The 26,541-nt window shown below is 46.6% G+C and overlaps 2 protein-coding genes across 2 annotated transcripts in view; both read right to left on the bottom strand.

Moving 5' to 3' along the window:
• LOC119390101 (ADP-ribosylation factor-like protein 6-interacting protein 1) overlaps window positions 1–26,541 on the bottom strand; it is a 351,524-nt gene that overhangs the window by 6,614 nt on the left and 318,369 nt on the right. The window lies entirely within an intron of this gene.
• Window positions 1–26,541, bottom strand: part of LOC119391248 (uncharacterized) — a 108,389-nt gene that overhangs the window by 72,809 nt on the left and 9,039 nt on the right. The window contains exons 2-4 of the mRNA XM_049415213.1: window positions 8,756–9,016; window positions 4,071–4,208; window positions 2,762–2,869 (exon numbers count right to left, since the gene is read on the bottom strand). Coding sequence (XP_049271170.1) covers window positions 2,762–2,869; window positions 4,071–4,208; window positions 8,756–9,016 — 507 coding nt within the window. The remainder of the gene's footprint in view (window positions 1–2,761; window positions 2,870–4,070; window positions 4,209–8,755; window positions 9,017–26,541) is intronic.

The following is a 26,541-nucleotide window of genomic DNA, read 5'->3' as shown; positions in this document are numbered from 1 at the left end:
AAGGGAGTGTGAATACGTCATCATGTGACATCACGTTATGTCACGTCATGGTGATGTCGTAATGAAGTTACAAATTTAGGAGATCTGTGACGCCATGATGACGTCATATGGTGACGTCATCACGTGACGATTATTTTTTGCGTCACTCGTCTTGATGCCGCCGACGGTCAATCTTCCCGTTTGAAGAGGCATCGAAGGCTTTCGCCTTCATAAGCTACGCGACGCTTGCTGGTGGACGTACATAGCGAGAGAGTCAAATGCTGCGGCTGCGTGCTGCATTTATGTTGGCATTAAGATTTTTTCAGTCAAGCTTGCGTTCCCCTGACGCACACACTAGGTGCTAAAAAGCCCAAATTTATTTGTGCTACTCTCAAACCCATGTTGGGTCTCTCCAACCCCATGTATTTTCTTGAAGCCTCATTTATTTACGTGGGAAAGATGCCACCCTGTTGGCGTTAGACACGACACTGCTGCCAAAATTGCTGGGGTACTCGCCAAATAATTACTATCATGTTTCGCGGCTGCTCGTTGCTGCAATAACTTCTATTTTATTCACCGCTATTTCAAGCTCATATGGGTACTAGTTCAAAGCCGACGTTTGCAGAACAAGTCCGGCAAACGTTACTGTATTTTCTTTGTTTTCCTAGGCGTCGCATGCTACTACATGCACGGTCTCGTAGACTGGTTCTTCTTCCACCAGCAATCTCGAAGTGGTGAAGCTTTGGTCTATGAATTTGTTGATGACAGAGAGCGGCAAATTCACTGGAATGCAAAGGGAACGATAATTAAGGAGCATTAAAAAAAAGGCGTCGCATTTGCTCACGTTTTGTGAGCACCAAACGAAACGAATGCACTGAATAAAGAAACAGAAGCAGCAGCATTTGCCCGCTAAGAAGACCGATCAATACGCAGTGCGAGACAACTTGTCAAATGACATTGAAACATACACGAACTTAGACCGAAAAACAAAACACTGAATCGTCGGGACGGCACATCACAAAGTTGCCATAGGCGCACCGAAGCCGTAGTTGCAACGAACTTTTTTTGGACTGCTCTGATAGCGTCCGCGCAACATTAGTTCTTTGTGTACTCACAAATTTTTGCGGCCTAATATTCACAGCGCGGTGCCAAAACACGCTTAGCAAAAGCGAAACCATCAGTACAAACATATATGTAGGCGCTCATACATGCAGATGCACTGTCAGTCGTCGCCAACCCGTGCGATCGCTGGCTTGAGGCTTCTTTCTGTTATGCTCCGTTTGGTTATACAGGCAGTCTACTCTAACGAGGTATTTCACATAGTTTGCGCTCAGCGAGTGACTACCTTTCACGCAAGAGGCCGGATCAGGGGTCTTTAACGCGGTGAGGGTGTGAAGCGGGTGCTCGGTTTTCTGCAAAGAGATGGCGACTGTAGATTATCTTGTGCTTTCAGTTCGTCGAAAATGAATATTTTGAAAGTAAAGAACACAGTTCCTTTCGAAAGTACTTACAGAAATGCGCTGGAGGGCTTCCGCGAGGTGTTTTTTTAGAGCGCCGACAGCAAACCCTACGGGGAGCGCACCGGCGGTATCCTACCTAGCACGCAACCGAGGCGCGTCCGATAGAGGGCGACTCCGTAACTCCTCGCCGCCAGCGCCTGTGTTACGTGTCCTTCTCCTCGTCTGGTCTGTTGTTTTCACCGGCGCTGTTTTACTGCGAAGTTTCTTTAGTGAAGCCATTCCATGGCTACTTGGAGAAGTGTGGGCTCCTTTAAAACCACGGCTTCCACTTCGGCGTTAGAGAGTGATCAACCAAATGACCGCCACAACGGGACTGCTATTGGAGCCGACCATTTGTAGATTCCTCAGTAGACCTTTTTCGCATCAGACACTAATGTGGAACAAGGTTTCTCTGTAAGTTCTTTTTGATGTAGCCACCCGAACCGCGAATATATCATGTTCGTATATACCGGAAGACTACTTTTCTAATCAAGCACATAAGCTTTTGTCGAACATTGTAGCAGGTAAGCAGTTGAGATACAAAAAAAGTCACAGTTTCGCCGCAAGGGCGAAGCAATGAATGCGATAGCAAGAAACTAATGCTATACGAAGTGAGGCGCGCCAATAGATACTTTCAGTTTGAACAGCGCTCCTGTTGCAAAGGCGGCCGAAGCAGCGAAGGAAACTAGCGTGCTTCAAGTGTCGAGCTGTGACACTTGATAGTTCGCGCTCATCTTCTGTTTGTTCGTTTAGCGGCGTCCCTTGAGCTCGAGTGACTTTCGTACGCTCCGTAACATGAGTGCGGACATCACGGTGAAAGCGTGAAACATCCCTCTTCCCCTCACCACGAGAAAACCGCGCGAGGAGACAGCGGAAGGGCAAGGTTCTCCCTGCGCAAATATAAGAAGCGAGCGAGCTTGCCGACGGCTTTTAAATGCGCCCGTCGCGCTCCTAGCGCCATCTCGCTGATAATGAAGAAACGCTTATAAACGCCTGTCGTCTCTGAGTCCGTCCAGCGGTAAAGGGTGTGTATATAACGCTCGCCGTTAGCTACGTGGAGGATGTGCGTTTCGTGGCGTAGTGGTTAGCGCCGCTCGCTGCGGAGCAAGAGGTCCCTGGTTCGATTCCGCGCTTCGGAAGCATTTTTCTTAATTATTTTTCTTTAGGGCTTTGATATACATATATATACGTACTTATACATACACAGTGCATGACGGCGGCGACGGCAAAATTCAGCCGAGACTGTCCATATAATTGCTATCGCAATAAAAAATATATCTCACGCTTGTGGCTCTGGGCCTGGCGGATGATGATGCTCAGAATGTCCCAAGACAGGATGGCGCTCACCAGGGTCTCCACGTTCAGGATGGTGGCGATCATTGGGTGCTTGCCTGTACGCAGTTGAAACGTCAAACTTGACGCATTATATCGCTGGAATAAACTATTCACGCTTAAAAATTAAATGCAGTGTCAAACGGCTCGAGTGCCTAACGGAACGGAAAGCGTTGGCGTCACGTGTAGGCGTGATGTGGTTGCCAAGCCCGCTCAACGTGCAGATAGCGTCTTTGCAATGTCTTCCACGTGTCCGTTGCGATAATTAGGCGGTGACGAAACGGCTGTAAAACGTATTTTCGCAGTTATTATTAATAATGTTTTAATAGGACTCGGAGTACCTCGCGAGCGAGAATGCCACTGTACATCTTTAACCAATAATCAAAGCACACATTGACGTCATAACCTACGCGCAAATGACGCAAACTAGCAAATCACAATTACACTTTTTTATGAATCCCACGTTCTTTTCTCGGGTAAGTTGCGATAGTAATGATAACTCTATATCTGGGGTTTCACGTGCCAAAACCACGATATGACTATGAGGCACGCCGTAGCGGATGGCTCCGGCAATCTGACGTTCTTTCACGTGCATCGACATCGCACAGCACACGGGCCTCTAGGCGTTTCGCCTCCATCGAAATGCCACCTCCGCGGCCGGGATCGAACCCGCGACCTTCGGGCCAGCAGCCGAGTTCCGTAACCACTGTACCACCGAGGCGAACCGGGCAAGCTGCAAGACCCCTCTTTAACACATACACCATGAGTCGCACGCCAGACATTTGAATGAGGCCAGTTGTAGTGAGAGAAAAGGGCCGAGGGCGTCACAAATTAACACAACATGCGTGAAATAGGTGCCTTTTGTTTCTTCATGGTAAAGAATGTTCAAACTAAAGTGCCACGCTAATACCATCTCAACAGTTTGTCAATAACTTGTACGGTTCGCAGCCGTATTCAACCCTTTCCTAGCTATGCTTGTTCTTCAAGTATGCAAGCCTAGAAAAAGCATGCTCGCGTGCATATGTCGTAGAAAACTGCAACAAAAGCTTTACAGCCATCTCATGGAAAAGGGGAACATAAGACAGCTCCGCCGCAATCCAAAATTGTTATGTGGTGAAGCGTGCCAAAAATCAGAAGGGGCCGCAGTGATGGGATAGTGTGCCACAAAAAAAAAAAGGTTTTTTTTTTGTTTTTTAGAGGATGGCTTTCGCGGATCTCCTGGGGTCCTCAGAGCCCCATTTGAGAACCACTGGTGCATACCTTTGTTGAGCAGGCTGTCGGCGACGGACACGCGCTCGGTGCAAGTCTGCAGGGCGCCCAGGATGAAGCACCAGAGGCGGCCGAACTTGTTGCGCATGATGGCCACGTTGTACTCCATCATGATGTAGGTGTTGATCACTGCGCGAACCAGTGGGAAGCGCTGTCTTGTCACAAGCGTTATAGACGACCTCGCGTAAGAGATATGAGCGCCGCCACCTTGGGAATGTTAAACGGATGTTTTCTTACTTTTGTATACTGCGACGTGAATTAATAAGGTCAGGAAGCGTCAAATGCACCAACTGAACCGTTTCCATGTGTATACGTCCACCGTAGCCCTGCTCGTTTAGATGTTCAAGATAAGAAACGGCAAGGTCAACTAGAGGTGTGCACGGGCTCCGGGTAGCCCGAAAGCCCGAGCCCGACCCGGACCGCGGGCCGGGCTCGGGCGGGCCGACGTATTTTCACCTCGGGCCCGGGCCGGGCTCGGGCTACTTGGAGTTTTATCGGGCCGGGCTCGGGCCCGGCGCAAAGCCCGACTCAAGCCCGAAATATAGAGAATGAGCGGGAATTGTTTTCCAGCACGCATACAGCGCCTTTTCCGCGACCGCCCTTCACCGCTTTTCCTTTCCATTCGCTACTTTAAACAAAAGGGGAGCAGGTAAAGCACTGCCTCTGTTGTACTCCGACAAACAGAGAAGTAACACCACCTGAGCTAGTGACGGCGCCACGCGACTGTTCGCGTTAGATTTAAGGCCAAATCCCATGAGTGGAAATGCACGCGACAGCGACGAGCGACCCGACGTAGATCGCCTTCGTGCAAGCTGACGCTTGCATGGGCATACCCCATACACGTGACGGCTTTGGAGAGCGAACTCCATTGTTGCTGGCATGAGTCCGTATACTTGTATAGCAAAAGCGCCGCACTTCGTTGAAGCCGGAATCGTTGGACTGCTTGCTGTTTTTGCTCGACAATTTGTAATGACGGTTCTTCGTGTGTCGTTTGATCATATTTGATATGCTCAACAAAGTGCCAAATTACCGGAAAACGATGCTTTGTTTTCGCAGCGAACCTTCAAAAAGCTGTGTTTTCGTACGTCGGGCCAGGCCGGGCGGGCTCGCAGCCCTTTGCCGTCGAGCTCGGGCGGGCCTTCGACAAAGTCAGCGGGCCCGGGCCGGGCTCGGGCTCGGAAATACGGCCCGTGCACAGCTCTAAGGTCAACAGCCCAATATGGCGGCACCGAAACCCCGGACGGGAAGTTGCAGTGACGCATCATCGCAGGACGCACCATCGCACGGCCGTTGGATGGAAACGCACACGGTGTGCGTTTCCATTCAGCGGCCGTGTCTGTGTATAGCGGCATATTCCTGTACGCGCCGGAAGTGCGCACCAAAGATTTCTGTTTCGTGTGTGTACGGAATATAAGCTTGTGATACGCGGATGGTTTTTCGTCAATGTGACGGCAGCGCTGCTGAGGCGTTTAAGAGAAGTATACACTTCCAAGGATGCGTCCAGCAAACAAAAGAAGCGGTGGAACCAGCGTATTGTGTCTGACGGAGGGTGCTGTGAAGGCGATCGCAATGATGTCTCCGAAAGCTTGTGAAGAAGAAATAGACTTTATTGAGTAGAGTTGGCCGGCAGTTTGGTCTTGATGGCCTCAGGTGGCGGCTCGGGAAACGACTTTCTTTTTACGCGATACTGAACAACCTTTTAGAGGACACTGTGTGTATGCTTTATTAAAATCCGCAAATACCTCGTACCTAAGTAAATGCGATTCAAAAGATGATTATGATGACTGCTATAGCGCGAACTCAGGACAAGGACAGAGACGCACGAAAAGGAGTGCTAACTTACAACTTGGTTTATTGCGCAGAACACAAAACTATATAGGCGACAAAAAAAAAAAACACGTGACAAAAGATGAGGAATGCAAAGAAGTTGAGCAACGCAATAAATTCAAACAACAGAAAACACACCAAAGAAAGAAGCCAAAGACAAAATCGAAGAAAAACTATCACTTGCTGTGGACACCGATGCTTTCCAGAAACCTTAATTCCTTCTCGGAGAGGACAAAGAACGCACGAGTCGTGCTCACGTGCCATCTGCGCAGCGTCAAAGATAATTCAGGCACGGTCGTCCCTGTGTTTGTACAGCGTCACTGTGTGCTCGAAAAGAGGCATACAGTTGCACGCAGTACAATGCTGTGCAAGAAACCCATCTTTCCCATTTATAACGTTGTTAGCATGTTTAGTCGGTCATTGAGGCACCTTCCGGTCTGTCCGACGTAACGTACATCGCAGGAGAGGGGAACCCTATACACAACTTGCCGCGAGTATTGCACATACCTGGCCCCACACTCTTAAAAAAAAAGTTAGGAAAAAGCTTGTAACCACGATCAAAAAGTTAGTAACAGCAGCTGTTACTAGCTTTCTTGGACCATTACTAAGATTTTGCTAACTTTTTACTACCTACGTTAGCATACACTTAAAAGTTGCAACGGTTACTACCTCTTGCGTACCGTTACTAACTTTTTGCCATGCACCCGTTAAACGAACTTGTTAAACGAATCTTAGAAGTTATTATTACGAGCTTTTTACAACCTATTGACCAGCACGGGGATCCATTCAAATTCATTGAGGCGATATTATTAAGTTAGTCTCCCGTCTTGTGTCTTGTATATTAGGCTATGTTGAGACGATATTACGCAAAAAAGACATAATATATCGATTGTCTTAATATGCTTGATTAAAGGTCTTACGCTACGTTACCTCGAGCACCTAACAAAATTGTACGCTATATAAATATAGGCGCATAACTTAAGCTATTTATCCTAAAGTCTAGCTGCTCACCGGCACCAGCTGCGTACCCCAGAGGTAGGGCTATATATACTCCTTGAACCGCTTATGAATTATACGTGTCGCGTAGCCTTGTCGTTGTGTATGTGTGCTGCTCTGATTCATGACATACTGTGCATAATTACCTAATGTTATATCGCAATGTTGATGCTCCCGAATTTGACCGTTATAAAAACAAGACTCTCGTGAGGCGAAAGGATCATACTAAATTTTTTTGGTAGTAACCGTTACTACCTATTTTACTAGTTAGCAACGAGAAGGGTAGTAACGGCTACTAAGCGCGTTTTTAACAGCGAGGGTAATAACGGTTACTAACCTCCCCGTTACTAACCGCACTTACTAACAGGGTAGTAACATATGTGACAAGTAGTTAGTAAACCGAAGTTAGTAAGTACTACAACCTTATTTTTAAGAGTCACGTTACATGCGGCAGATGACTTCTTCTTGAGGGGGCTCGTCGATATAGCAAGACTAAATTTGTACGGGGCAGAAAACACCACACGAATGCCAGCACGTTTTCCGATCTTCTTAAAGGAGTACTGACACGATTTTGAGACATCGCAAAAGGGACATTTTCCGTTTCCTTGGTATGCAGTGTCAACGCTGTCCACACACCGGTGTCGGAGAACACGTATAAAATATTTTAATTTGACTTTGAAGTTTTCGTCGCTGAGCATCTGCAAGCCAGCCCCACTGCAATGGACATTATCCCGACGAGTCAAGACAGTTCCCTCGAGTTTGCGAGTTCTGTGTCCTGCATGCAGCCTAAATCGTAGAAATTGCTGTCAGGGTCACTGGACGACAGTTAACTCATCGTTGTTTATGTGCACCACGAGCAGATAACGAATTTGCCGCTAGTACGTCGCGAGCTTCTGTATCCCCGTGACGTCATACTGACATGAAATGTCACTGAGAAGCCGCCCCCTCGATATCGAAACCGAAAGTCTATTTTTAAGGTAGCGGTAATTAAAATATATATGATGCATTAGGCACCACTACACTCGTTTTAGGTTTCTCGACACCAATATTTTTATTTAGAGCAACAATCCGAAAATTTTTAAAATTCGTGTCAGTACTCCTTTAAGTCTGTGAGATATCCTGTGTTTGTACGGAACAACGGCTGTCTTTTCACATTCTTTAGTTGTGTTGTCCGGAGCTTGTCCTTTCTTCTGCTCAGCCTTACTAGACCGGAAGGCTTACGGTTGGAAGTTAGCGCTCGTCCTCGTGTGTATCTTTGTCCTGAGTTCGCGCTATAGCAATCATCATGACATACCAACTAGCCCAAGCCGCCACCCGTCTCAAGAGAAGGGAGTGGTACCATTGAATTACGTATCACGACGATGCGGCCTGATGCAATTGGGGCCGAATTATAAAGCATTTTTTTTCGTGTGCGACCACTGCTAATTACACGCCTAACATAGGAAATGGTAATATATTTTCATACAAATAAATGCATCGTAATAGCTTTTTCAGAATATAGTGTCTGATGTTTACCGATTTTGAGATAACATTTGAATGTGGCGATATAACGGTAAGCTCCGGGTATTCAGGGAACCTTACATTACCCATTACATTCTGCCACTGTAAGGGTCTTCAGGGACCCAGTCAAGCTCCCTATATAGAGCAGCTTTTAGCCCTGAAGACCATCCAGAATTTTCTGGAGAAATAAATTAAACTCTGATTGATTAATTGATTGATTGATTGATTGATTGATTGATTGATTGATTGATTGATTGATTGATTGATTGATTGATTGATTGATTGATTGATCGATCGATCGATCGATATCGTTTGCATACGCGCCCACGCTCCCCCTCAACAAGTATATGTACCGGTGGTGCCGACGGCAAAGATTAGGATCTCGACCAGGCATCGCCGGAAGACGTAGAAGTTGATGCCGTGCGTGGCGTGGAAGGCGAGGGCCGGCAGGAACACGACCAGGAGCTCGGACTCGCTGAAGCTATGCGTCGCGTCGGTCGCGATGCGCGTGAAGTCGGCCGTGAACGTGTAGCCGTACGAGCCGAGCGTCGTCAGCACGAACAGCACCAGCGTGTGCGGAAGGTGGAAGCTCTTCTCCAGGAGTTTGAGCACGCCTGCATAAAGAGAGAGAGACGATGTGGCTGTGCCAAGCAACGTAGTGTTGTGCGAAGGCATATAAGAGAGTGCGAGCCCAACTGGACTTCTCAATGGTCGAATTCGACCAAGGTCATTCAAAGGTCAAATATCGGGTGGGCTATGGCATGTTTTAGACATGAACAATGTATTATATCTTGCATTCTCATTTGCACTTTCTGCACGGTATGGTGAGCTACAGTCTCTCATACTATTTGAATGTATATATTTTTGTGTATGTATATATGCTTTTTGTGTGCGCATTGCCATGATTTCTATTGTTACTACAATGATTTCTCTTGTTCCTTTTTTATTTTTATTATTTGTATGTATATATGTTTATGTGTGCGCATTGCAATGATTTCTATTGTTATTATAATGATTTCTATTGTTTCTATTGCTACTGTTACGCCCAGCGCGAGCAGGACCACGTCAAGGGGCTAACCACCTCCTTTTGTCCTGACCGCGGGCAATGCTTTTGTATTGTTCGAAAAATGAATCAATAAATAAAATAAATACCCTCTAATGCTTCTGCCGAATTGTGCATTGCAGGTTGCGTCGACATGCTTGTCCTCTACCCATTCCTCCAGTTAGTCCAGCTGACGCATCGTGTTCTTTCTTGTAATGTGCGAAATATTGATATGTAGGGTCGAAGCCACTGGCGCAGCAGGGGGGGGGGGGGGCGTCTATGACCCCCCCCCTTACAGAAAAAGAATTTCTGGAAAGTGCTTCGACTCGAAGTGCCATTATAAGGTACTAAAGGTCCCGCCCCTTCATTTGGATACGACAGTTGATTAGAGCGTTCACCCTCTTACAGCTACCATTTCTTTTTGCCTAAATGAAAGCATTCGCATATTGCAGTTAGAAATGGTTCTACGCAAGCTAAGCACACACACACAATTACACTCATGCTATTCCACTACGATTTGTGATATTTGTATCGACTAAACTGAAAAAAAAAGAATGAACTCATTTTATGGCACTGTGCGGGAGATTCAATCACGGACGTACCCAAGGGGGGGTGGGGGGGGGGGTGGAGATGTCCGGAATTCCTCGGCCTCTGCAGAAAAAGGCGCCATCCTGGCGGCTTACGGCGAGGACACAACCTTATACAGTATATTGGGTCGTAGTACGGCTTGATGCGAGAGACGTGGACAAGTTCGCGGCCGCGATAGCGTAGATCTGTCGATGGCTCGATGGGCTCCACGACCACGCCAACGATGCCGATTGCGCAGGGTCCGCGTAAACAGATTCGCTGTCAGAAAAACGGGTCCCTTACGCATTAGCCTAAGACGACTCGAAGGCGAAATACATCTCTTTGTCTAGAACAATATTAACAATCAACATGAATGCATTTCTACGAACGTTCGTCGACATACTGATCCTACCCCTCCTCTTTCGTTTCAGACACGGAAGTGGAACAACCTTTTTTTCTAACTTTTTTTTATCGACCATCTAAACAGCGGATATACTTGTATTATTTTTCATCACACGACTACGTTTCTGATCAAGCACATAAGCTTTTGTCAAAAATTGTAACGCGTTAGCAAATACTCGATTACGCAGTAATATTATTCCTAGATACGCAAGCTCTTTTCACGCCAAACGTTTACCTATGACTAGTTACAGTCGAAATGAACTCCATGCTAAATTGCTTGTGGGAGTTGAGGGACTATCTGCGTGGAGTTTTTAAGGCAAAAGCCTTAGACGCCTCACCAAACGCGAAAGCTGACCGTCGGCGTCCCGCGTCAACGGCGTCGGGCACAGCACGAGTGATGCAAAAACTCATCGCGGGATGACGTCACAATATCACGTCACAATTCTCAAACATTTGTGACGTCATCATGACGTCACAAATTCTGGCGTGACGTCACGTGATGACATCATCGCATGACACGGTAGTTTGGTCAAAGGTAGACCGATCACGGAGGCTGTGCAAAATCAGGTTAGGTGCCTCCCATCCTGGTGGCAGTTGAAAATCCCGTTAGGCACAGAAAGATTTCGGAAAGTGGCGGGGTAGGATCGATATATCGACTGAGAAGAAAAAGAAGATGGCTGTCGCCTTCCAGTCGTCATAAGAGGCCCTGTGAGTTTCTTGTCAGTCGATGTATCGGTCCTCCCCCGCCCCCCTCCGAAAGCTTTCTGCATCTAACGGGTTTTTCCACTGGCTCCAGGATCGGAGGCATTGTTAGCTTTCTGCATCTCACCTGGTTTTGCACTGCCTCCGGGATCGGCCCAGCTTTGACCAAGCGACGATGTCACGCGATGACGTCATCACGCGACGTCATAGTGACGTCATGATGATGTCACAAATTTTGGCGACCTGTGACGTCATGATGACTGCATATGGGGACGTCATCCCGTGATGGTTCTTTTTTTGCATCATTAGTGTTGACGCCGACGCTGCGGGACGCCGATGGTCAATTTTCGCATTTGATAAGGCATCTGAGGCTTTCGCCTTAATAAGCCATTTCTTAATTTATCCGTGATCAAACCTGGCGCTGGCAGCATTAATCTTTTTTTATCCGTGAGGCACAGGCCACAAAGACTTGTAACGATGCAAGTGGCTTTCTCTACCATCATGTAGAATCTAGGTTTCATTCACTGTTTTTAACACGACCCAATACGCTCGTGTTGCTTGAAACAGCTACGTCCTCACTCACCCTGGCTAATAAAGCCGGTACATCTGGGGAAGATTGAAGCTTAAAGAGATGAAAGATTCGTGAACACGGGATGTCACTGGAGGCGACGTTTCGACAAGCGGAGTTGTCAAGGCTGCTACTGAAGCCACTTGCTACCTTGAAGAGGACAAGTCCGCTTGTCGAAACGTCTGTTCAGGCGACGCCCCGTGTTCCCGAATTCTCATCACACCCACACTGTCTTTTTTTTTTGTTTTTGCATCCTTGTTAAAGAGTATACAACTTAGATCAATTCACCACTTTGCTACTTCAGGTGAGTGAATACAAGCCTATACCAATTCCTTATGTCGACCGAGTTATGACAGGAGCGTCATTCCATGCCAACTTTTCTATTCTTTTTTTTTTTTCAAAGCCCGCGAGAAAGAAATAAGGGGAGGGGAAGACGAGTGATGCAAGAGGGCGACTTATAGCCAGGGGAAATCCGTAAAATTTCTTCGCCGTTTATTATCCCTGTGTGCGTCAAATGTACACGAACGACCCACTTTGCCTTTTGCAGAAAAAATTTGTCTCCCACATCATTTATCGCAATTAGCGCAACACAAGATTGTTGCTATCTTATCTAAGTCTTTGTAATCTCGAGGGAAATTGTTTTACCGCGCTTTCGAAGGGCGGTTCTATACAATGCCGTTGAAATTTGTTAACTTTTTACGAAAGCTTGTGAACATTCCTCTCGTTCAGATAGAAAGAACCTACCATTCGAAACGTCGGATAATGTTCTCTTTGTCTAGTTTTTTAGATAGGCCATTTTAGATCCCAGTCATTATGTGTTTTTGTAAATTTGCGCAGTAACTCGACCAAGAAAGGCATCGAAAGACAATCCCCTGCGACATTGCTATGTATACGTTCACAGTTAAGCGAAGTTGTGGATAATGGTGCGTGGGAATATTTTCCTCGATGTCGTATACCTCTTGAAAAGTTGGCAAATATTCAGGGAGAACAGCAGTATCCGACAATAACGACAGGCAAAGAAAGGACAGGAAAGTGGACAAAGAAATGGTTTGTGTACGCGGTGAAGTGAGCTTTACAGAAACGGGCCACAGCGCTATGAAGGCTCGCAAGAGAGGCGCAGGCGCAGGTGGTGTTCTACTGCTGGAGATAAGGTGCGCACAAACGTTCCTCTGCACATCTTGAGAAGTGCTCCTCATAGCCACTTGTTTCGGCAGTTTCGTCCTAAATACCTTGTGATGAAATCGCAAGATGATGCCTTCAAGAGTCAGTGGCACATTGTTTTCTCGCCTTTGAAAACCCTCTCATGAGTCAGCGGGAGGTATGCGTCTCTCTTTTTTTTTCAGTAAAATACTAGCTTGCTTTTGGTGAAACTTGTTTTATACTATTTATTTGTGGTTTATATGTATATACCACAGCCGGTCTTTACGTGACCGTGTAAAAAATATAGGCAAACCCTACAAAGGGTTAGATAGTTCTGAACATTTGTACAGCTGCTCGATACGTGACGGGGAGGAAATGGGGAAGCGATTAAATAAAAACGTGACTTACAGTTCATGATAATCTTTGGTTTATAAGTGGTAAGGCTTCCTGAAACGTTCTCGTGTAACCCCCCCCCCCCCTCCCCCCCCCAGTTCGTCGCCTTTTGCTGGCGGTCAGGCGGCCGCCTTCAACTTCACTGCTTCGTATAAAAAGATGACTCACTTCTCTGTTCAATGCGTCACCAAAATGAAAAAAAAGGCAAGTAGCTTAAATTTCTGTGCAGATCGGCGGTGATCACATCGACTAAATGTCTTCGCGAACATTTGCAAACTATCGTAAGATCTTTCGTTCATACCGTCGCTCACGTGGTGATCAGTGTTTCATCAAAACAGACTGGTGGGCTAGTTGGTACAGCATATTTAAGACTTAGCGCACGAAACCACGAGGACGCAAGAAGGGCACGACGACACAGTTGTCAATAGCGCTGTGTCCTCGTGGTTTCTTGCGCTAAGTCTTAGATATACAGTGTTTCATGATGCGGCGGAAATACTTGAAAAAGACGGATGTACCTACCTGAGAGGGCGATGACTGTGAAGCCGAACATGCACTGGATCGCCACTTGTTTTTCTCTAAAAAGAAAAAAAACAATAAAGGCTTCCTTGTAGACCGCCGCCGTGGGGATGTAGTTGTTGAGCGCAATAAAGGCCCAGTTTCAACAAAGAACAGCTAAATCCCTGGTTTTGAGCCTGCCAGAACTCAATTTATGACGAAAACTGTAGTGACGGAATACAGATTAATTTTTACCGCTTGGAGTACTGAAACGTGCACCTCACTCTCGGATGCACGGGTGTCCTTGCATTTCTACACCAGAGGGCCAGATAAATTATCAAGGTATAACTAAGCCGTGCAGATCGTATATAGACCTTCCCATCAAAGAGAGGGATTACACCCCTTTCTGAACTGTTGCATGGGAGCACAAGCGCTGACGTCACTACCTCGGCAGTGCATTTTGAAGCAAAGAAAGGGGGGGGGGAGGTGGTTCACGCATATTTACAACAGCCCAGAGGGGATGATGGTGGCACCCAGCAAGCCCTTGTTGAAAAGGTGCGTACTTACTGTAGGGCGCGCTGTTTTATGGGGTCCGACTGAAAATAACAAATTAGGACACATATATTTACAGAGCCATTCATGCACAGATAACCAGAAAACAAGTACCAGCAATCATAAGCCTTGGGGCGTCAGAAGCAAACACACGCGAGCAAAAACAAACATAATGAGACGAAGAAGAAGAAAAATTGGGGGACCCTAAGCATCCGGCCCCTAGTGGGCACTTCAACCACTAAGTGCATACATTAATGAGTATTGTTACACACACACACACGCACACAGACACACACACGCGCGCGCGCGCGAATGGTACATACAGGTTTTTGATCTAAAGCAAGAGTCGCATGGCCTCCAAGATACTCGCCGCGCGCTTGCCATCTCGGAGGCAATGAAGAGTCTCACAATGCCTCACAGATGGCAGCACATTATCTAGCGTTTGCTGTTTGCTTGATCAACGCCTCCTCTGGAAAGCCGGCGTTGGCTTGATATGTTTCCGCTAGATGGACATAGCTCTTCATTTTTAGAGTTGTTTGAAAGTTCGTGTGTGTTTTTAGCGGCGATGGCTGGCCTCCCAAATGCGTCTATAAATCGACCAATGGGCTCGTTTTCGTCGTGACACCTGTCGAACAAATAACGTTAAAGAGACTCCTACCACTACATGGCATTTATGTAGTGTTTTTTTTCCGAAGGCGCTGCAAGTAACATCGTGGTTTTGTGGTAGGACACCTGCTTGCCACGCAAACGGCCCGGGTTCGCTCCTCACTGGGGCCGAAAATTTTATTCTTTATTTTATTTGCTTCTTTCTCAATTTTTCGCTCACGGACAATTTTTCGCTCACAACCAACGGTGCCGACACCGACGCCGACGGCGGAATTTCTGCGACACGAGCTCTCTAACGCTGTCGCGTTAAAACGGCATTGATAATAACCAAGCGCTAAGAGCAAAAGAAAACTGTTTTTGTTGTCACGATAACAATCGCAATTTTCATATCAGAGCTAATCAGCTGCATACGTGGAACTCTTGACATGAATGACACAGAAGCTATGTAGCGCTGAAATTGTAATAATAATAATAATATCTGGGGTTTAACGTCCCAAAACCACGATATGATTATGAGAGACGCCGTAGTGGAGGGCTCCGGAAATTTCGACCACCCGGGGTTAGGTGCACCGTGTACTTGTTTGAGACCCGTGTACACGGGTCTCAAACATGTACACGGTGCACCGTGTACATGTTTGAGACCCGTGTACTTAGCTTTAGGTGCACGTTAAAACGTGCACCTAAAGCTAAGTACACGGGTCTCAAACATTTTCGCCTCCATCGAAAATGCAGCCGCCGCGGCCGGGATTCGATCCCGCGACCTTCGGGTCAGCAGTCGAGCGCCATAACCACTAGACCACCGTGGCGGGGTAGCGCTGAAATTGAGAAATGTCACCGATTAAGGCCTCGCCTTCAGCAACTTTCAAGCAACGCTGCATGCTCTGGAACGCTCAACACCGTTAACCGGAAGCAATGTTAACTCGTGATTCCCGTATATACTGTTTTCCTTCACTTGAAGCCCTTCTTTAAAGGTTCCATGGCACAAAAGTTACGAGGTTGAATTACGCATTGCATATTTCAACCTCGCTAACCAAGTTCGGTAGGAAGTTGACAAAGTTTCGGCATAGTCAGCTCGGTTGAATGTTTTTTTTTTTTTTATGTCGGCGAAAGAGCAGGGCACTTAGAGTTAGGTGCACGTTAAATGACAGCAGATGGTCGAAATTTCCGGAGCCCTCTACTATGCGCTGTGCCTCATAATCACATCCTGGTTCTGGCACGTAAAACCCCTGATATTATGGTTAATATTAATATTTGTGTTTGAATTTTCAGATTTCACTTTTGAACTACACAGTGTACTGTTACACTATCTCTGTCTATATATTGTCACGTGGTCGTGACATGGACCAAGACAGCAGTCGGCTTGTTCAAGACTTAACTTTTTATTTGGGCGAACCTGTGCCCGGGAAAATGAAAATACAAGGTAGAACCAATTTACGCCGTACACTAGCTGATAGTGGCGAACAGGGCGTCGGCCGTCGGTAAAACTTATCATCGGCGGAACGCGTCGTCTTTCGTACAGTACAGCCACCGAACCTTCCAGCGTTATCGCTGGCGCTCGCGCCAGTTCTCGAATAAACTCGATTATTCGCGTCTTGCGCGCAATCTTAACAAAATGATGTACGACAATCGCGAAGCTTCTCAAACACTGCGGCACAGTCTGCGCCCAGCGTTGCTAACAGTCTTTTTTCGGGTGAAACCGGAATACATCAAAATATCATCAATACATCAAGTACATCAAGTATCAGAAAACGAGGTCTCCACTTTCAGCACATGATAACTTGCTACCATTTTTCTTCTTCTGAGACCGAAGGTATGAGTAGTGAATAATCGGTGCACTGCATCCGAGTTGACAGAAGACAAGGAATTTCCTATTTTCATTTACTAAATAAATTAACTACACACGCATAAATTTACCTACACATCGCCCCTGATACCCTCTCCTCTCATCTGCTGTTTCCATTTCACTGATACGATTAAAGATTTGGAGGAGACCTTAATCAATGTCTTACTCTGGAGTTATATTGGATACTCGTGTATCCAGTATAACTCTTAACTAGAACCAGATCTGTTGATCTTGTAGAATTTTTTTTCCATAACGCTTTTTCTGGATGTTCATAAAACCGGAATTAAGTACTCGACCGGGGGTGCTCGGAAGAGAAACATGTGCCTCAACTCGATGCTCGTGGCACTAATAAAGGACAGCGAGGCCAGCACATGTTGGCCAAAATGTTTATTAGGGGTGTGCGAATATTCGAAAGTTTCGAATATTCGTCGAATATTACATTCGAAGTATTCGTATTCGATTCGAAAATCGTGTATTCGAAAAGTTTCGAATATTCGATAACTTCGGCCATCCAGCAAGCCCGCGAGGCGGCGAAGAGGCAAGACCTCGACGTCCCCACGTGGGAGGCCTAGGCCAAGGCACTTAAATTGCTGGTTTATAATAAAGTTTATTCCTCCTCCTCCTCGAATATTCGAAAAATTCGAATATGCGATTCGATTATCATGCATAAAATAACTCGTCTTCCACATTTCTGCTGCGTTCGTATAGCTAAAAACGTTGCCAAGAGGAGCGATAAACATCGTAAGTACACGGAGGCACGATCTCTGCCTGCGACGAGCGCCCCAATACGTATGATTTATTGCTGGTGCATCCCCGACGTGCAGCGCTGTTGGCGATCATGTAACCGTACATTTTCAATATTATGCGGCCGTAACGTGCCGCACTACCACTCGTTCACTATGCGGGACCACTTCTGAAGAAAGACAGTGGCCCACGTGACTGGTGGCGGACTGTAGGCACCTTCAGATACCCCAGTCTGGAAAAGCTTTGCCCCATGTACCTCCCTATACCAGCCACTTCTGTTCCAAGCGAGCGTGCCTTTTCAGTGGCAGGGGGGGGGGGGTGTCTCTGTTAAAAGGGAGCGCCTGCTGCCTGATCATGTGGAGCAACTCATATTTCTTCATGATAACATCCAGTCATTACTTTCATTGTGCCGTGATATTTGCTTGCGTTGTGATGTGCATTGTGCTAGCCTGGACATTGTGTTCTGGAGATAGCAGTGTATGTTTTGTTGCCAGTCAGGCTGTTAATGTTTTTTTTCTTTCAAATAGCTACATGTTAAATAAAATATTGTTACTGTGGAGGCATTTTTCCTTTGATATTCGATATTCGAATGTGGATATTCGTATTCGATTCGTATTCGAAAAATCTGATATTCGCACACCCCTAATGTTTATTGATCTATCAACAAAACAGATATTACAGACGGGAGCGGCACGAAAAACGGATAAACGTGATTATAATCTCGACTAATGAGTTCAATGTTTCGAATTAAGCAATAATAGTTACGAATAGGTAGGATATCATCGATATATATATATATATATATATATATATATATATATATATATATATATATATATATCTATATCTGTGCATGCATATATATATATATATATCTAGCTCCGTTTCGACAAGCGAAGCCATCCGCAATGCGCATGCCAGCCCTGCATGCGCACGAGGTCCGACCGAGGGGCCAGCCAACGCTGGGCCAGCGCGCGTGACGGAGGAAGAAAGCCCGGATAGAGCCCAGTGGCTCGTGATATCGACAGACTCCGCGTTCGCTCTCGTTCGTCCTCGTTAGCTCCCTTTCGTCCTCGTTCGCTCTATCGGTTACGCCGACGCCAGCCAACGCAGGGAACGGGCGCCTAAGAGCTGCGCTCTAAAAAGACACACAGCCGAAAAACCCAGTGCTCCGCTTTACGGTTGAGTAATGTTTCGAACATCCGGATTAGCTCCACCAGGTGCAAAGCATCCGCTAGTCAGAACAACTGAACGGTTTAGATGGGGCATTGTACGTAGCTTGCATATTCAGCCTAGGGAGCAGTAGTGTCTCAATCAAGTGTACGACTGCATTAAAGAGAGCACAGACAATAGCCGAGAACGTCGAACTATAAAGGGCGACGGGCGTTCAACGCGAACGGAGGCACGAAAAGCTCAATCATTCGAAGTAAGTCATTTTTACAGTGTGTCCACTGCCTTCCTTTCACCAAGTATGCTAGGAACGAGCTAAAGCTTTGTTGAAAAACTGCCTTACATTCCTGCATATCTAAACGCGTATGGAAAAAAGTGATTGATAGCTTTGGTTCAGCTGAGGATCCAATGAAATCTTTTGAGTTGCGCGTCAAGAAGTTCATTACTTTCATCTTTAATATTGCCCGTAAAACCAAAGCCAAGAAAGTGCCGAGGTACTTAGATACATCCTATAGATACCTCAAAGAGAAAGCCTTTACCCTTTTCTTGCCCTTTCATTGAGCCCTTCCTTGAATGTTTTCCTTGCTTCGTTGAAGAATTCATCGGCTGTTCTTTTTTTTGACGAGGCTCGAGGGTGTTCATGACCGAGAGACGATAACGCCTTTCTTGATGTTGTGGCTGACTGTAATGATGAATCATTAATAGGTTGGCAGCTTTCAACCACCCACTCGTTACGCAATTCGCGTGGCGTGACGCTGGCGCGCTTCTGCCGCGCAATATTACATGCTAACGTAACTCCTTGCTCGAAATGAACGTATAGGGTCTATCTTCAAAGTGGTTTCAGGGCTGGCGCTATAGCATCAGCGAGTAAAAGGACGCCCGAGTGGCTCTCCTCGACCAGGCACGGCGGGCTGCTGAGGCCTGTGGAGCCCTGGACTATGAAAAGCACTATCCTGCTTCCCCAGCCCTTTTGAATGAACGCTTCTCAATTCAATTCAAATGAATTACACTTGTGCAGTGGCGTAAATCATGGAAGGTAAAGGGGGGGGGGGTTCTGACCCCCCCTTGTGTTCATGTTGGGGGGGGGGGACACCCCTTGCAAGTGTCCCCTTTTGAGATTTATCTTTGAGACGTCATATTTGAATTTCTTGAACGTCATTATTTGATTTTGAATTAAGGATAGCACACTTTCCGTAAAACCAACTCTGGAATCTGAAACCCTTCCAATAAAGAGAAACGAAGTACAAAAGTGAAAGACGTGCCTCAAGTGTTTATTACGCTGAAGTTTGAAATGGATAATAAAGGATCCCCGATCATCTAGTATCTTTATTTACGTCGACGATTTGTTGGAAGCCATTCACAATGAAGCATAAATGTGAATGCTCGACTATGATTGTGTTATTTGAATAAAAATTGCCGGTGAACATAAAATTGCTTTACAAGAAAGTTTCCTGGGGTAAATCGTGGGAGGCCTTTTCTAAGAGGTTTGCACGGAGAAGGGAGAAAAAGAAAGGTGTAGCTCTACGCGTTATCAAAAAAAAAAAAAAGAAATTGCTAGCATTTGCCTTTCATGGTTTAAAGCGAATGAAATCGCTGGAAGGAAGAGAGGAAGCAGGGATGCTATCCTAAACTGGGGAAAATGATGGGGGAGTTTCAGAGCTGGAGGTAGAGAGAGGGAGCTGGAAATACCCTATAGTTACGTTTGGAAACTAACGTTTTTTTTTAAGTTTCGCTCGAAAATATGATTTTCATTTTGATATAATAAAAATAAAACACTTCTGTAAAAACGAAATGGCCGCCATGGCACGAGGTGTGTCCCCTCTTGTAATTTTTCTGGGTTTAGATTTACGCCACTGCGCTTGTGGAAGTTTATAGGCGCACGCTCATGGTCGGATTCCCCCGACGCCGATAGCGACAGACATGTTCTCGCTGCCGAGAAACGCAGCTGCACGTTACGGTAGAACTGGTGCTGCAAGTGGAGGCGCACGTGCAAAATGTAGCACACGTACGGATCATCGGTTTTATAACGTCCCCGCTTTGGAACTCCGCGTGTAGTTGCTCACACACATAGGCGTGCGCAGGGTTCCCCATTAGGGGGGGGGCAAAGGTTCGTCGCAGCGCCCCCCCCACCCTACTAAGTCAATGTATGGGGCAGATTTTGAGCCCCCCCCCCTTCTTAGGTGACTAGAAGGGTCAATGTACGGGGTAGATATCGCGCCCCCCTCTTAGGTGATTAGGGGGGGCGGCCGCCCCCCTGCCCCCCCCCCCCCCCCCTGTGCGCACGCCTATGCTCACACATGAAACTAACTGATGTCGTCTCGCGGAGGTTTTTCTGCCTCCTGGCGGGAGTTTTTGAAATCTTCGTCAAAGATTTTGGTGTCTACACTTCTTCGAGGCTTTCGCCTTGAAATATTAATTCTACTGATTTATGAGAACCCAACAAGCGAACCGAGACCTTTGCGCACTCGCCCCTCAGATGTCTACAATAGTGAAGAGCCCATTCGGTCACTGCGAGCCTGATGATTTTCGAAAGAACTTCGGTGGCTACATCCTGGAGCACTTGCGCCTTAACTCCAACTCTAGATTGGTGAGTACTGTTCTTCCCGCAGACTAAATCAAGTAACGAAAATCACAGGCAAACTTCAAATATTTACATGTTCTAGCTATGTGTAACCGCAAGAGCTGTCGCGAAAGCAAATTCCGGCTTTCTTCTCTACCAACGATAGCGTTTTACGTAGACAGCAAAAATAATGTTCTTGCCTAATCTTACCGACGGTGATGGTCAGCAGCAAATAGCTCAACTCTTTTAGAAAGCCAACCGCTTTACGAAGGAGTGATGTACTAGAATACGTTATATTTGGCGTAGGGAGGACATTTATGCAATGTTTGTTGTTTCACTAAAGGGACCACTTGTAAGCCACTTCAACACAGCATCTAAATATTCAGGCGCCAACTCCCGAACATGTGACCGAAAAGATCGAAAAAAACTATTCGCTTTAATAAGTGTGCGGCAGCGAGCTATAAATATCTTCAGGTGCGTCACCACGCCGACATAATTTGACCTTCACGAAATTTTGACAGTCTGTACGTAAAAATGGCATTAGGTGCATGTTCGTCCGCCGCGGTTGCGGATGCGGTGCTCGGCTGCCGACCTGAAAGTCACGGGTTCAATCCCGGCCGGGTGCGCGCGCGCGCACGTGTTTGTTAATGGCAAGTTGGTTGTATATTTCACATGCCACAAGAATGTTTGACATCGCGGGACCAAAACACTGTGTTGGCCCCCCAGGGGCGTGTGGCTCAGCGTTTTACTGCTGAGTGAAAGGTCGAAAGCTCTGGGGCCAAATTTACGAAGCTTGTGCTTCGCACACGCTTGCATCTTGTGAGCGGCAAACCGGCTTGGCTAATCATGACCAGGATTTGGGCACATGTGCACGTAGCGCCATCTCTCGCCGGTGGCAGCGACGGCCGATCGTAACTGAAGGGAAAATAGGCGAAAAAAATCATATCTGACGAAAAAAAGCTAGTTACCAAAATAGACTCCAGGTTCTATACAGCAGAGACCCACTGGAACATTCTGGTAAAATTGCAGTGTCGCATTACAAACCACGTGGCTTCCCTGAGTGTTTAATACTTTACAATGCGGCCCCGTGTGTTTCTAATGGGCGGTGTTACACTGTCCTGGGAAGACACACATTTGTAGTGCGATACTGTAATTTTACCAGAATGTTCCAGTGGGTCTCTGCTGTATAGAACCTGGAGTCCCTTTTGGTAACTAGCTTTTTTCATCACATATAATTTTTTTCGCCTATTTCCCATTCAGTTACGGCAGGACGCCGTTGGTGCGCCGCCATTGGCTGAAATATTTTCTTGCGAACAATTCTAACTTAACACGTTTTCGTGAATACTGGACCCGGTAAAGGCGCAATAAAAGAACAGTCATGTAACGACCACTGCATGCCGGTTGTAAGCGACCACAGCTGGCGAGAGTTTACAGCCCTACAATACGACATATTTGGCAGACTGCTTATTGCTATACATAGGGCGTTGAAACCTCACGAATGCTTGTCATGAAGGATCGAAGAAAAGGACAAGGATATAGATTTACGTGATGCCCGCACTGTATTTTCTACCTCCCAGATAAATGCCACGTCACATGCCGAGCAAACGTACGGCGAACTGGCCAATCAGGCGCAAGCCATTCATGGTGCTTTGGAAAGCCTGGGCGTCTGCGCCGGTGACAAACTGCCTTATCGTCGCCAATCGCATCGAACTGTTGCCCGTGCTCGTGGGTGCCGCTTGTGCGAACGTGGCTGTCGTCTGCGAGTACCATGGATACTCTCTCGGTATGCCTGATACTTCGATTAGCAGTTGATCAATTCAGGGAACGAGTATCGTCAGTGTGTTGCTGATTAGTTCAAACTCCCAGCAACGAAAGATGCTGGAAGATGTGTGAATATGCTGAAGGCTATCCGCGCCTCAGCAATGCGACAAAAAAAAAAAAAAAGCTGCGAAACACGTAGGGATGAATAAATATAGAACAGCAAGGCAGCGGCTCTAAATATGTGGATACACCTAAGGATTCGATGCGTCGTACGTTGAAATTACGTTGCAGTAGCGATGCAACGTTTACCGCTGTAAAACTATATACGAGTATTAAGGTACGGCGGCGTCACTTCACATGCCAGCATTCGCAGCCGTGTCCTCCTGGAACTCGTTTTGCAAGTTTTAGAGAGGTGCTTCGAGACTATACCTCAGGATGAAAAATAATTAGGGTTATATGTACGTAAAACATACAGAAAAACATGTGCGGACGCTGTTTTAGCCTAAAAAGTTGTTCAAGCTCGCGAAATGACACCAACACGTCAATCATTCTTGTTTGTAGAGGCTCTCATTGAGTTGATGAAAGACATCGAGTTCACTATGATCTGCTGCGAAGCAAGCAACATTGACTCAGCACTTCAATTGAAGGCGAGCCAACCAACGATAAAAGTAAGTGACAGCCCCTATTTGTATAGGACCGAAATTTCTTTCTCAAAAATGTACAGCCGTCCTTTTTATTAAAGATAACACGCGAGCGCGTGGAAAATCTATAGCCTCGTACCGCTAGGGAGCCTACATGACCGGCCGTTTCGGTCATATAGGCTCCCTACGTACCGCCCGCGTGACGCGCCGCAGTGGCGAAATGTGCAAATAAAAGGAGAGAGCGCTGCCAGTCCTTCTATTGCCTGCGCCCCTTCTTGCAGTCTTCCTTTTTGATCACTTTATGTTGTTGTGGCAGCAACAATCCGAAGCTGTTATAACAACAATCCTTTTCGAAAACCATTTTTGTTTGCTGAAATATCCCACCAGAAGATTGATATCGAAAAAAAAGCCGCCAGATCTCACGCATTGTAGGAATCGATGTAATGCGAAGCAGCCAGCAAAGAGCTGCATACATCATCTTGTCTGTTATTGAGGAAAATGCGTGCCACTCATGTTATTTATGTTCGTTACACAGCAACGTCGCGCAATACCAAATTCGGGGTAGACCAAGCTAGCGAAACGGCCGCCAGCGCACAATGAGCGTGGCACGTAAGTCATGCTGTACATGACATGCGTGTCACGGTTTTCATTTTAACTCATGTTATTTATGTTCGTTACACAGTAACGTCGCGCAGTACCAATGTTGGTATATATCAATCTAGCGAAACGGCCGCGAGCGCGCCATGAGCGTGGCATGTATATCATGCTGTACATGACATGCGTGTCATGATTTGCACGTTAGGACCTGTCAGTTATGTTCGTCATACACTCTTGTCACGCCGTATCAATTTTGGTATATATCAAATTAACGAAACGGCCGTAAGAGCACCAAGACTGTGGCATGTATATCATGTCGTTCAAGACATGCATGTCATGATTTTCATGTTACGACTCGTGATTCATGTTCGTCATACAGTAATGGTATGTCCTACCAATTTTGGTGTACATTCGATTAACGAAACGAACAGGAGAGCACAAAGTCCTAGGTGGCTAGATAGATAGATAGATAGATAGATAGATAGATAGATAGATAGATAGATAGATAGATAGATAGATAGATAGATAGATAGATAGATAGATAGATAGATAGATAGATAGATAGATACGCTCAAAGTCGCAGAAGTTCGCTAAGAAATGCTTCGCATTTAAATATTCACAGCATATCCACGGGTGAATGATGAAAAGCTTGGGCGAAGCTCCTGAAGCAATCATGGTTACACCATGAAATCTTCAGTGGTTTCGCCCAGCAGTAATCAAAGCGATAGCCCAGTACATCATCAAAGACGTGACAAACACTGTATGTATTTATACAAGAAATTTTATTAATCGTAAGTGGTAGCTAGACGTGGCTTCCGTTCCCCCTTCATTATAACGGCTTTATGGTAGGTGAAGTAATGGATCGGTGATGGATCGTAGTGGGATGTTTACAAAGACGAAGTAGTGGGCAGTTTGCAAAGGTGGTAACGCCGGATGACGGAGACGTGACAAGGTTAGACTAAGAGGAGCTTCGCCCCTAAAAAGAGAACAAGATAAAGGCGAACACATTCGTGGCGGGAGTGTAGCCGGTAGAAGGAACGACACCACTTTCTCCTTTTATTTTCACATTTCGCCACTGCGCCGCGCCACATGTGCAGTACGAAGCTAAAATGTGTTTTTAAAAAATAAAACTGGCACGAAATCGATGGTTCTGGTTCACTCTAACAATTGCACCGAATACGTGTGATATCGTAGCATAAGTTTCACTTAACATAAGGGCCAGTTAATTGTCAGGATAGTTAATGAAAATTAATTGAATGAGTTCAATGAAAGAGCAGACGCTTTTCTTGTGGGCAGCTGAGATCGTCGCAGCACCTGGCGGAGCAGATCTCAACCACGCGCCTCTGTCTACGTGGCCTCCGAGGCCCGCTTCGGCAGCGCGCGAAACACAAAGTTAGGTCATTCAAACAATACACCAGTGCACAGGAACGGCGACGCACGTGTGCCACCCACTACCAGGCACCTAAGTCACGGATTAGGGCCGCCGCAATTATTATTTCAACATATTGCCACGTGGGCTATGCAGTTGGTCACTGCAGGCGCGCTATCTTTATCATTTGTTGCATCTGTTTCTTTTGTTGCACGCGTGGAACTATGCGCGCAGTGTGTCGGAGTTTAACTATGTTACTGCTTTCTTTTTGTGTGTCACTTGACGTACTGATAAGATACGTCACACATGGTCTACGCCTTGTTTTAAAAGAGCGCGCAGCACCGAGGTGCAGTGTTATTTTACGCCTACCAACAGCCGCGCCTGTCGACGTTACTGCCGAGGAATTCGGGCACATGCTCGACCAATAAAGTGGTTACCTCCCGGACTGTTTTCGGGTTCCTACCGCACTATAGTCGCAAGACTACGTGACATCTGGTGGAGGTGCTGCGGTCCCATGCCCAACTCGCGCCGTAGAAGTCGGAGCACCAGCCCCCTTCGTGCGCTTCCAGTCGACGTTGCTACCAGCCAGCGAGCAAGCCGCCGATTGCAAAATTTGCCTCCGGAGTTCGGCCCTCTTGCAATCAAGATGACAACGAATAAGGCAGAAGCTAGCATCACCGACTCAACCACGACACCGATAGTCCTCCAGCAGCCAAGAGAGCCGCCAACGTTCCGTGGCTCACCATGGGAAGACGCCCAAGAATGGCTAGACAAGTTCGAAAGGGTAGCTAGCCTCAACAAGTGGGACGACGACTGTAAACTTCGGCACGTCTTCTTTGCGTTAGAGGACTCCGCCAGGGTGTGGTTTGAAAACCGTGAAGCATCGCTATGTTCTTGGCATCTGTTGAAACAGAGCCTCCTGGAATCGTTCCCTAGCGAAAACGGCAAGGAACGCGCTGAGCTACTGCTTCAAACACGCACACAACA

The sequence above is a fragment of the Rhipicephalus sanguineus genome, chromosome 4, assembly GCF_013339695.2.
Source record: "Rhipicephalus sanguineus isolate Rsan-2018 chromosome 4, BIME_Rsan_1.4, whole genome shotgun sequence".
NCBI lineage: Eukaryota > Metazoa > Arthropoda > Arachnida > Ixodida > Ixodidae > Rhipicephalus > Rhipicephalus sanguineus.
Note: the sequence above shows the minus strand (reverse complement) of the source record. Positions and strands in the feature narration are given on the sequence as shown.